The 13,268-nt window shown below is 27.4% G+C and overlaps 1 protein-coding gene across 1 annotated transcript; it reads left to right on the top strand.

The window, feature by feature from the left end:
* The first annotated feature begins 7,814 nt into the window (after positions 1-7,814).
* Positions 7,815-11,040, top strand: LOC120070260 (glutamine synthetase cytosolic isozyme). Its single transcript, XM_039022154.2, has 12 exons — positions 7,815-7,988; positions 8,611-8,650; positions 8,761-8,864; positions 8,966-9,014; positions 9,129-9,235; positions 9,448-9,535; positions 9,650-9,778; positions 9,873-9,947; positions 10,033-10,086; positions 10,240-10,277; positions 10,364-10,523; positions 10,652-11,040. Exons 1-12 carry the CDS (start codon positions 7,915-7,917, stop codon positions 10,802-10,804), a joined length of 1,071 nt encoding a protein of 356 aa, XP_038878082.1. The 5' UTR covers positions 7,815-7,914; the 3' UTR covers positions 10,805-11,040.
* Positions 11,041-13,268: the final 2,228 nt, after the last annotated feature.

The raw sequence follows: 13,268 nt of genomic DNA, 5'->3' as shown, positions 1-13,268 counted from the left end.
TAATCTATAAAGAAAATTTTCACCATATAAAATGAAATTGGGTTGTTAATCTTAATTCAATATATGAAAATAATTAAATTAGATTTTTACATATTTACGTTTTGCTTCTTTTAATAACAAAATTTTAAATAAATGACCTGATTAACCGAACTAGCTCAACCCAAATATTTCATGTTGGGTTGAGTTGGGTTCATTTTTTAATAAGGGTTATTTGGATTGAAGAAATTTACAACACGAACAATTGTGTTAGGTCTAACAAAATTTTCAACTAAACCCAATTCAATCCATGAACACCCGTAATCGTGAACAATTGAAACTCATTTTATGGTACAATATAAATATTATACGAGTTAACCTAGACTCATTTTAGATGTAAGATTTATCGAAAACCTTAACAAAGTGAGAGTTTTTTCTCTGATACCATTTTAGATGTAAGAGAGAAAAATGCACAACCAATTTTATTCAACACTTCCTCAAAAACATATACAATGTTACAAAGAGATAAATAGCATAACAACTACGAACGGACACATGTCCTTATGCCATTGGATACAACTTAACAAATAAAATATATTTAGTACGATACAAATTGAGCTATACTCATTTTGATTTTTTTTTCTTTTTATCCTTCACGTTATATATCGAAGAGTTCGAATTATCGAAGTGTAAATATGGTAGTTTAATAATTAATATTCTAGTCATTAACCTAAGTTTAGATTAACTATTTAGCCTATCCTCTTGTATTGAACTAGAATTATAAGGTTTGGTTTGAAATGATTGTAACTATTAAAATAATTTGTTGATAATTATCTTTTAGAAAAATAAGCTGACAAATATAAATACTAAATTATTGTATTTTAAATATAACTAGCTTACTTTTAAATTTTGCATTTTTTGTAATTTATTTATTTTTTTAAATAACGGTTTAAAGTGTTATATTTTCTTGGGTCTAAATTAATGGTTATGTATTGAGGGAAATAATTTTAATATTTTAATAAAAAAAGACATCAATATGGTATGATTTTAAAATAATAATTATAATAATTGACTTATGAAAAATATGAGATAAATTCGTTATGTGAGAATTATAACAAATATGTAAAATAAATTTTAATTTTGAAAATTTATTAAAGTGTCCTATGATTATTCTTTTGGAATATAAAAGAAAGTATCGACTTATTTTTAAAATGTTGTGAAATGAAGGTGTGTTTGAGGAATGGTTTTAATGAATGTAGTAACAATCTCTTATATTAAAGAAAGTATTTCAAATACGCTCTAAAAAAATATATTAACTGAAGCCTATACTTTGAACTTTTTTATATTTTAATCCATATATTTTTCGTTGTCTATATTTGGTCGGTATACTTTCAAGAAATTAAAAATTGATTTTATCAAGATTTGGTCAAAGAAATAGTATTAATTTTCATTCAATAAAAAATAAAATGTAAATATTTCGTCACCTTTTTCCCACTCTCTAAAAAAATTTGAAACAAAAAATACAGGCTCTTTTCATAGTGCTTGAAACCCTTCACTTTCTTGAATATTTCCGATGTGGGACGAGTCCATTTTTAATATTTTGTCAAAATTTAATAATTAACAAGACACTAATAATATGGATTAATTATTTAAATTTACAAGAATTACGATAGAAGTCTATAACATATCATGAACTAAAATGGTGTTTTAACAAACTTTTTTTATTAATATAAATTAACTAAAATTGTTGGTTTTAATATAGCCTAATTGATTAAGTGATTATTAACCTAATTTATAAAAAAAATGTAAATTCCTAATCTTATATTGTAAATACTTCTCTCTTGTTTATTTATTTATTTTTTTTCCCATTTCTTTCTTTTGGTTGGAAGGGGAAGTACATTTAAATACAAGTCCAAGGTAATAATAATAAATAAATAAATAAAAATCATATTTCTTATGTTTAAGGAATATCGGAATTTTTATAGATAAAAGCAGAATAAAGTCAATAAACAATAATTTTACCAAATTTATTTGTAATTAAATTACAAATTTAATCTCTAAACTTTTGATCTTAAACAAAGAAAAACCTAAATGAAGAATCTCTTTCTTTATTTTATTATTTAGCTGAAAATTATAGACTTAATAAAAAAAAAAAAACTGAAAAAGTCATCTATAAATTATACAAAATGACATGTAGTCATAAAAATTCAAGAACTAAAAAAGAAAAAGTAGCTTTCGGAATTTGAAACCTCCATGTCATTCATAAACATACAATATTTCTGAAATAAATGATTTTCAAAATATATCTTTTTGATAAGATATCTCATTTGATTATAAAGATTAAAAAAAACACACAAAATAATAACCATTATAACAAATGGAAGGAAAAATTATCTTTTTAGTTCCCAAGTTTCAAATAATATATGCATTTGATCTTGGGTTTTAAAAATATAATTTTTTTAGTCCAAAGTTTATAAAAACAGGTCTATTTGATCCCGAGTTTTCATAATATACCTTTTTAATTTCTAAGTTTATAAAGATGAGTTTAAAAGGTTCTTGAAGTATTTTTTGTTTGATTTTTTAAAAAATAATTATATGATTTTAATTTGGAAAAAAACTAGTTTTAGAGAGAAAGTGATTTTTAAAATTTATTCTTCTAATATAAAATGTAATATAATTATTCAAAATAATAATATAAAGTTATTCAAAAGATCTTTTAAACCTATTTTTACAAATCTGGAAACTAGAAAAAATACATTTTAAAAACTCGTAAACTAAATGAGTTTATTCTTATAAATTTGAGACTAAAAAAAGTATATTTTTAATATGCATGGACCAAACATATAGGGGTGTTTGGAGCAAGTACTATCATAAAATTATAATAACCACCTCTTGTTACAATAAATACTATTTCAACCTTAAATTAGCTACCATCAATACTATTTTAGAATCTCAATTTGTTACGATATTTACTCTTTGTTACAACTTTTACTATTTTACATTCCCTCATTTTTCTTTATTTTTTACTATCGTGTTTACTATTTTTTTAAAAAAACTAAAATAATTTACACCTCAAATACATGGTATTATAATCGAAACTAAAATAGTCTACACTCCAAACACAAACTATTAAAATCCAACTATAATAACTTTAGACTATAATAACCAACTCTTTGTCCCAACCGTATATTTTTCAAAATTCGAAATCTAAAAAGGTAATTTTCCCTCCGTACAAAAATACCAACGAAATAGAAATAATCTAAATTAATGGACATCCTAAATAAATAATAACGATGATGTAAACATTTACTAACCATAATTAAAGGGATGAATGTCCGTACGGTAATGGTGTAAATTGGAAGTAAAGTTGTCGAGGAAAATATATACTTCACCACAATGATTAATTGTCCTTATTTTGGAAAATTGAAAACTCATCATTGTCAACATATGATGTGATTTTGTTTTAAATAGATTATTTGTAAATATCTTTCTTTAGTTCTTCTCCTTTTGTTTTAATTTTATTTTTAAAATTAAAGGTAGTGATACTTTATGAACTTTAGAAATTTGTTCTAATTGGGGGGGTAATTTCAAATATTTAATTTTAAGTTCTGTTGTTATCGTAAATCTTAATTTAGATTTTTTTTAAAAATAAAATTTGATCAAATGATAATATTTTTAATATTTATAGAAAGTAAATAAACTAAAATGAAACAAATTTCAAAATATATATAACAAATTGGTATTTGGACCTATTTAATATCACAGAAAGTGTAATAAAAATAGAAAAACTTGTTTTTTTAAAAAGGGAGTGATTTATGATTTTAAAGAATTAAAATCTTGTTGAGATTGACCAGTTTGTAATTTGTTATGATTTTTGGAACATGTTGGATGCAAAACAATGGTTTATTATTTTTTTTTTTTTAAAAAGACATATTGAGATTAAATCCGTTAAAATTACGTTTAAAACACATTTCTTAACTATTTGAAAAATAGTATCCTACTAAATTCTCTAAAATCATATATAATTTTCAATTAATATTTAGTTCTCAATTTTATGCTTAAAAATAAAAATTAATATTCTCAATATGTCACCTCAAGATAATGTATCTTTTGGTGATAATATGGAGTTTCATCTCAAAATTTATAATGTGAGATCTTTTGAATTTTCCAATATAAGATTTTTGACTATCGATTAATCTAAAAAAACATTTAAGACTAGTCAATCAATAAAATATATTTTCTTAAATAATAATAATAATAATAATAAATCCATAAAATTTATTACTTAAGAATATTTTTTTAAGATATGAAAAATGTAGAACCATTTATTTTAGGACAAAAAAACAAATGTTTAAAGCCATACCAAATATAACATGTGAAAAACAAAACAAAATATCATATATTTAGGAAAGTTGTTTTTTAGAAGTTGAAAAGTGATTTTAGATCAATCAATGAAGAATCACTTTTACGAGTTGAGATTCTTCTAGAATTATTTTTTTACCTCGATTTCAAATGCACTATTAATTAGATTTTGATAATCAACACAATTAAAAATTTAGACTCCGTTAAATAACTATTTCATTTTTAGTTTTATATTATTAAAAATTAAATCTATTTTCTCCTCATTTTTTACAATTATATGCGTTTTTCTTAAATATAATGGTTGAACTCTCTACCAAAATCAAAAAACAAAAACAAATTTTTAAAAGCCATTTTTTAGTTTTTCAGTTTGGTTTTTCAAAATCGTTGGTAAAAAATATAATAAATAAATAAATTTGGAGGTGAAAGTAGTGTCTACATGCTTAATTTAAAAAAAAAAATAAACAATAAAAAACCAAATGGTTACCAAATGGGATCTAATTATATCAAAATTTATCCCTTCATTTAATAAAAGATTAAAAACGATCCTATACAATAGTTCGAATCTCCTAGTGTCTATTATATTTAAGGGAAAAAATCATTTATCTTATATTAGTTTTCATTTAAAATTCGAAATGATTATAACCTTCTTAATGCACATTTTTGTCGTGTAAAAATATTTAAATATTATATTTATAGATATGATTTCATCTCTATTTTTTGTTTAATTTTCATTTGATCGCTAGATTTCAACATATGATTTCAGTTTAGTCCTTAAGGATTGGGTTATAATAATCTGTGTTTAGAGCTATAACAATATATATTTGAAGTGCATACTATGTTAGTATATGTTACAAATAAAAAAGAAAATGGTTACAAAATAGCTTTAAATGTATCTAAGCGTTAATACAATAATCGAGAATTTCAACTATTACAATGGACAAGCGAGGCATTAAGTGAGTTATAATACTTATTCCATCTATGCAAGCTTAAGTTTCAAATGGTTGTAATTATAATCTCGGATTTTGTTTTAATTTGGTAGCTAAATTTCAACAATTACATTATTAACCTCGATTTTTTTACTAAAAACTCACCAAATCTTTAATATAAATATCTATTATTAATTTAAAATAATAATGAATTAAGTTTTAAAATTAATTTTAACAAATAATGAAAAATAGTGAAATTTAATTTATTATAATTAAAATATTAAAAAGCTAAGTGATTATTTAATAAAAAATTGAGGTTAAAAACTCTGAAACAAAATTGAAACAAAATAAAACATAAAAAGTAAAATTGCAATATTTTCAAACTTCCCATTAAATCTCGAAGTTAGACTCAAAAGTGTAAAATTTTAAATTTAGCAATCAAATACAAATTAGTCCCAAAATTTGTAATATATAAATATATTTAAAAAAAAAAAAAAAAAAAAACAAAGAAAAAGAAAAATAACACGATCCCAACCATGTGGCAAATGACACGTATTGGACAATGTTTATGACACGTGGCAGTTAATAGTGGACACACATTTTTATGCAGAAAAATAGATTCTCTTAGTTTTTTATTTTATATTTTTTCATTTTGATTCGTTCGACCAAAATAAATAATTCATTTTAAAAGTTTTAAGCGTTTTTTTAATGAAAAATACCCCACAGATTTTTTTCGACCATGATTGTTTTGAGTTTTAAATCATTGGGTTGGGTTATTGGATTCAAATTATACTTCTAATCAAATATTAAAAAAATAGTTATCTTTGATAATTATTTTGATTTTAGTTTTTAAAATTAAAATTTATTTTTTCTCTAATTTTTATGATAATTTACATTTTCTTAATTACAATAATTAAATTTTTAATCAAATTAAAAAGAAAAAACAAAATTTTTAAAAACTTTAGGTAAATTTTTAAAATTTAACTTGATTTTTTAATGTATTAGTAAAAAATAGATAACAAATGAAGAATTTTAGAAATAGTCGTATTATCTATATGCTTAGTTTTTTATTTTATCAAATGCAGACTCAATTTTTATTTAATATATTTTTCTTATTTATGAATTTATTTATTTTATTATTACCAAAATTTGAGTCAACGTTTTCAAAAGTAAATCTGTTTGATAATTATTTACGAAAAAGTATATATTTTAAAAATGAAGGGATCTTCCTTGATTTTTTGAAAATTAGGGGATCTTTCGATAAATATTTGATTTATTGTTTATAGTCATTGAAAATTAAGCTTATAAAAATTCATTTATCTCTCTCTAATCATTTAGCTTTTATCAATATTTTAAAAATAAAGTCGAGTTTCGAAAACTAAAAAAGTTTTTTTTTTTTTTTTTTTTTTTTTTTTTTTTTAAAATTTAGTTAGAAATTCAATTTTTTACTTAAGAAAGATGAAAACCGTCATAAGAAATTGAGAGAAATATGCTTAAATTTTTTTCTTTTAAAAAAAATATGACTCCGTTTGGTAATCATTTGATTTTTTTATTTTCGGTTTAAAAATTGGCACAACTTTCATCTTCAAATTTCTTAATTTATTATCTAATTTTTTTTTCAATAGTTTAAAAAATCAAGCCAATTTTTTTAAAATTTTTAAAATGTAAATTTTTATTTTTGGAATTTTGAAAAAAATCCAACCATGATATTAAGAAAGAAGTCATTATGATAGGAAACCGGGAAGAAATAGAATAAATTTTCTAAAAGCAAAAATAAAAAAAAGAAAGAGTTACTAAACAGACCAGAATTATTACCAAATATAGTTTAAAAATAAGTAGATTTTAAAAACTAATTTTTAGTTTTGAATTTTGGTTAAAAATTAAACTACTATTCAAAAAGTTTAAATACTATTTTGATCCTTGGATTCTGAATATTGTTCTACTCTAGTCTCTAAACTTTAAAAAATGTCTGTTTTGGTCATGAACTTTTAAAAGTGTTCATTTTGGTCCTTGCTATTTAACTTTTAAAGATGCTATTCAAAGATGAAATTACATTCAACATGGGTAAAGTAAGATGAATGAAGTAAAATGTCGCTGACCAGCGCCCAAATAGTGAAACTACCAAAATCTTGAACCCAAAATAATTATTGAAACCCTATAAAAATCGCTTTACCACCTAATTCAATTTTGAAATCCTAGATTTTTTAGCATGACTAATTTATTTGGCAACATAGAAAATATAAGTCATCCCAATATTTTGTTTAAGAGTTAATTTTAATAGTTAAGATCAAAATAAACAACTTTTAAAAATTTAGAAACTAGAATGGATACTTTTAAAAGTTAAAAGGAAAAAAGTAGAACAATATTCAAAGATGAGGATCTTTAAACTTATTTAAAGATATGAAAATCATTTATTATTAACCAAATTATTATTATTATTTATTTATCTATGAAAAGTAAACTTTTGAATAATAGTTCCAAAAGAATGGTAGTGCCTTTTTTTCTACGGAGCTTCTCTATAAAATCCACGCCTCTGCTCTTAATTTCTCTGCAAAATTTCAACGTCGGCAAGAAGAGCGGGAATCGAATCATTCCCTCTCTGAAAATTCATTGATTTGTGTGTACTCTTTCGTTTTCCTTACAAGAAACTATGTCTCTGCTCTCCGATCTCATTAACCTCAACCTCTCCGACTCCACCGAGAAGATCATTGCAGAGTACATATGGTTAGTTCTTTTTCAAATTTTCATCCTCCGTTCTTTTCCTCCTCTCTTTTCGCCGATTTTCTTGATGGGTTTTTGTTTATGAGGCTGGCAAACTCACCCTCTTACTCTTACCACTACGCCGGTTTCTTTTTATTTTTTCTTCCTTCTTTAATCTGTTTTCTTGCTCCATTTTTGTTTTTGTTTTTTGCTGTTTGTTTCCCCAAAAAAGATTTTGGGAAATGGGTTGGAGTTGAGTGTTTGTGTTGTTGGAGTTTTGAAACTTCGATTTGGGGGAAATTTTTCTAGCGATTTTGTGTGCTCTGTTTATTTCGGACGATTTTGGGAAATGGGTTGAAGTTGAGTGATTTTGATTTGTGGGGGGTTTTCCCTCTTATTTAGTACATTGAGTACGTTTCTTGTTATTCTTAATGAACTTTTGTTACTGTAACCCTTCTTCAGTGATTGTGTAAATTTCTGCATCTGCTTGAGTGTTCTGGCTTTGTGTTTATTCTGATGGTGCAAATCGTTGAAGTTGAAGAAGGGTCACCATATTTCCTGGGATTTCTTCTGATTTTATTGTGGTTTTGCCTTTGATTTTTGGTTAACCATGGCATTTGGTCTGTTTATTGTTCCATTTGAACAGGATTGGTGGATCAGGCATGGATCTCAGAAGCAAAGCAAGGGTAATTTCTCTTTATTGTGAAGGAGAAGCTATTTTTAGAACATGATTGATTAGCTTTATTGGTTTTGTTTTCTCTAAATTATATGTTGGTGTTTCTTTTGCATATGAAAGACCCTTTCTGGCCCTGTAAGTGATCCTTCTAAGCTTCCCAAATGGAATTATGATGGATCCAGTACAGGCCAAGCCCCAGGAGAAGACAGTGAAGTGATCCTTTAGTAAGTTTATTTTGTCTTCTCTTTTCCCAATATTCTGCAGAGAGTTTAACCATTGATTGGATCTTAACACCTTTTCTTGTTGTTGAATGATGAAATCACAGCCCACAAGCAATTTTTAGGGATCCATTTAGGAGAGGCAACAACATTCTTGTAAGTTTTTAAGTTTTCAATGGAATTCATTTGGGATTGCAAGTTTCTGTCAACTGTTGTTATATACTTATTTTGAGATGGATTGAGCTTTACACTGATAATTTGACTGCTTAGGTTATTTGTGATGCTTACACACCAGCTGGTGAGCCGATCCCCACAAACAAGAGACATGCTGCTGCCAAGATCTTCAGTCATCTTGATGTTGCTGCTGAAGTACCATGGTGATTATCAAATTTTCACTTCATATTTCTGATTATGAGATGAAAATAATTGATGTCCACTAATGACATATATTGAAAGTGACCTTCCACCTTAAGAAAATTATCGACAGGAACGTCTAAATATATGTGATATTGTATAGTGGTAGATAGTTGTAGTTTTACTCTACTTAGAATCTCCATCCTGATTTGGCTCATTTGTTTTGTAAAAACAGGTATGGTATTGAGCAAGAGTACACCTTGTTGCAGAAGGACGTAAAATGGCCGATCGGGTGGCCAATTGGTGGTTTCCCTGGGCCACAGGTAATTGAAACTTACTCTCTTCTTAAAGTTCTTAGTGCATTAGTTGAAAAGTAGAGTTAATTCCTTAATCAAAGCTATAAGTAGTATATGATTACGAGTTTCGTTTGTCAATAGGGACCGTACTATTGCGGTGTTGGTGTTGACAAAGCCTTCGGTCGTGAAATCGTTGATGCCCATTACAAAGCCTGTTTATATGCCGGTGTTAACATCAGTGGTATCAACGGAGAAGTGATGCCAGGGCAGGTATAGCTCTTTCTGTTCTCCCTGGTTTTGCAATGTGTTTGATTATGAGTATGTTCTTATGTTAACTTTTGTGCTTTCTTTTGCACCAATATAGTGGGAATTTCAAGTTGGTCCTTCAGTTGGTATTTCTGCTGGAGATGAATTGTGGGTTGCTCGTTACATCTTAGAGGTAACTTAAGTTGTAAAAGATTGCTTCAAACACCGAACTTTTGAGATTATCGTTGGTTTTTATGGTTTCGATTTTGTATTAACAGAGGATAACAGAGATTGCTGGCGTAGTCCTTTCTTTTGATCCCAAACCAATCCAGGTAGAAGAACTAAAAACCTCTTGCTCTTCATCTTTTCTTTTGGAGGGAGTGTACTTTTTTTTAAAAATAAAAATTATTGTGACCTCCTTTCTTTCTTGTTTATCATTTTTTTTTGTTGCTTATTTCGTCTTTTTTCTTTCTGAATTACACCAGGGAGATTGGAATGGAGCTGGTGCTCACACAAACTACAGGTAATGAAACACTTTCTCTGTATCCTTTTTGAACCATATACTGTGATGAGGCATTAAACTAACAATGTTTGGTAATTATTTCTCAGTACGAAGTCGATGAGGGAAGAAGGAGGTTATGAAGTGATCAAGAAAGCAATTGAGAAGTTGAAGCTTAGGCACAAAGAACACATTTCTGCATACGGAGAAGGCAATGAGCGCCGTCTCACTGGGCGACACGAAACGGCAGATATCAACACCTTCTCTTGGGTATAAGCTGTTCCCTTTTTCACATCTTTAGAAAGCCTATGTTACATGAAACCTATTGTCAATATGCTTATTCTGCTCATCATGTGGAGGTTTAAATATCTATATGTTTGGATAAATAAACGTGATAGGGTGTTGCAAATCGTGGTGCATCTGTTCGAGTAGGACGAGACACCGAGAAAGAAGGAAAAGGATACTTTGAGGACCGGAGACCTGCATCGAACATGGATCCATATGTTGTAACTTCCATGGTTGCTGAAACCACCATCTTGTGGAAGCCATGAGGAGGAAGGGAAGGATCACTACTCTTCCAGATTAAGAGTTTCAAATGGGATATTGAAATTTTAGAAGGGGAAGTGGGCGTTCCATTATAATCCTTGTTTTCATCTTCATAGTTAATTCTCATCCTTCTGTATTATTGTCATTTTTACCCTTCCATTTGAGGTTTCCAAGAGCAAGTTTGCCACTCCCCATTGCTCCATTTCTGTATGAAGTAATAAATAATAGATGGTTTCTATTAGCTCTCTTTTATTGCTATTTCTTTCACATTCACTATTTTAAGAGTGAGTTGTCTTGTGTCCCTAAATTGAGAATGTTTTCTACTTAAAGACCAAGCAAAAAGTATAAGACCTGAATAGTCCTAATATTAAATAAAAATTGATAAGATTAGTCTTGTTCCTATGTAATTCCAATGTAAAAGAGAAAGTTGGAAATAATTAGAATTTTAAATTAATATACAAGTCACCAGGGTCAATCTCAATATTTGGAACAAAAACTTTGGTCCATTTCAATTGAGGAAACCTACTACCTCAGTCGCCAAATTTGACCAAATTAACCAAACAGAATTAAATTCAACAATCATATCAAATATAGAAACTCATTGACTTGACAGTCAATTCAATTTTGTCAGGTGTTAGCTTCTAGCTTGCACAAATTCAATGAAGACAATACATTAAAGTACTTACAATTGGAATATTATGAAAAAAGAATTACAATTGGATTTTGTTTTGTTCACAAGAAACAAAAACTACAATTGAAATAGCGGAATTGCAAATTTCAAGATAAATAATTTGCTGTAGGGCAAAACATAACTTGAAACTTCCTCCAATTTTGCAATGCAACCAAAATCTTGAGACTTTTATGCTCACCATTGTCCAAGTCCCAAGATATCTGAGGTGTTTTGTCCCCTAACAAGTCGTATCAGAATAAGTCATGTCGATAGATCCTCAAGTGTATAACAAAAAAGTGGAGAGCTTTAGATGATGTAGTCATGATAATATCCATCTGGATCTGAGTTTTCAAACAACTAGTGTGCTCAAGTGTAACTAATTCAAATAGATGTGACTAACTATATGAGGGGTGACTCAATGGTCTCTTGTTTAAAGGGAGAATTTTTAGGAATACAACCAAAGACCCACATTGGCTAAGCCAAAATTTGAAAACTAAAAGAAGAACTTTGAAAAACTTGTTTTTAGAATTTGTAATTTGGAATTTGGCTAATAATTCAACCATTGTATTTATGAAAGATGCAAACTACTGGAAAAATGGAAAGGAAATAAGTTTAATTTTAAAAAACAAAAAACGAAGGCTCCGTTTGGTAACCATTTGATTTTTTATTTTTGTTTTTGAAAGTTATGTCTATTTCATTCACATTTCTTATCATAATTTGCATCATTTTTAATTACAATGGTTGAATTCTTAGCCAAATTCCGAAAATGAAAACAATTTTTTGAAATCTATTTTTTTTTAGTTCTCAAAATTTGGCCTGGTTTTTTAAACTATTGGTAAAAAGTGACAACAAAAGAAATTTTAGAAGCGAAAGTAGTGTCCATAGATTTAATTTTAAAAAACAAAAGAAAAAAACAAAATGATTACCAAATGGGACAGAAATGATTATCATACCAAAAGCAACAATTAACTTTTAACTTTCAAAATTAGAATTTTAGACATTGGGTAAGCAAATACTATTCAAAACAATTAGTAAAAGAAGTCTTCCCTAAGCCCCCCAAATGTCTTATACCCGGCCAAAGTTGTTAGTCAAATTTTACACACGTACACATTGTACTAAAAATAAGGTATATATTCGTTACATTTACCTACCTCACTTTTGTAACAATTAGAATTTTATTAATGAAAAAAACTTAGCCATGCAAATATGTGTTGAAAAAAATCTCCCACTACTACTACCATGATGAACAAAGAAATTAAAATAAATCAATAGAACTGAAACACAAGAATTATCATAGAAAAACTCCAAACCAGAGAAATCGCAAACTAAAATTTCACCTTGTGAAAAATCAATACAATCATACTGAAATCTCTTTTCGACCCCAATTACAAGGGCCTCACTTAAAATATAATTCAGACAATTTAGCTAGTATACCAAACTTAAGGTGCTTCAAATTGAGATGATTAGAAATTTAAAGACATATACTCATTTAAAGTGTTTGAAACACATCACACTATAAGAAATTATACTTTTTCCGACCGAAAAAACTGTCGAAAAAAGTAAAAAAATATCGGGAAAGGCTCTCTCAACGCTTTTTTGACCGTCGACAAGATCATCAGGAGAACCCTATCCCGACGTAAAAAGGTTCCTTCGTCGGAAAATTTGATCCTACGACGGAGATATGCGCCGTCGCCAAAATGGTGGCATCGACACAAGTCACCTTTTCTGACACCAATAAACCACCCTATTGGTGTCGGCAAAGGTTGGATATATGGGAAAAAAACTTGTCTTTACAACAA

The sequence above is a fragment of the Benincasa hispida genome, chromosome 1 (genome assembly GCF_027475165.1).
Source record: "Benincasa hispida cultivar pf3 chromosome 1, pf3_genome.v1.1, whole genome shotgun sequence".
In the NCBI taxonomy this organism is placed as follows: Eukaryota; Viridiplantae; Streptophyta; class Magnoliopsida; order Cucurbitales; family Cucurbitaceae; genus Benincasa; species Benincasa hispida.
The sequence above is the reverse complement of the archived record's forward strand: the minus strand, read 5'-3'. Positions and strand labels throughout refer to the sequence as shown.

What these genes read in the sequence shown, in the direction of transcription:
- LOC120070260 (XM_039022154.2), top strand. Translation starts at nt 7,915, where the DNA reads ATGTCTCTGCTCTCCGATCTCATTAACCTCAACCTCTCCGACTCCACC. An exon ending in ATCATTGCAGAGTACATATG is followed by an intron (nt 7,989 to 8,610) that starts GTTAGTTCTTTT and finishes CCATTTGAACAG; the next exon opens with GATTGGTGGATCAGGCATGG. An exon ending in ATCTCAGAAGCAAAGCAAGG is followed by an intron (nt 8,651 to 8,760) that starts GTAATTTCTCTT and finishes TGCATATGAAAG; the next exon opens with ACCCTTTCTGGCCCTGTAAG.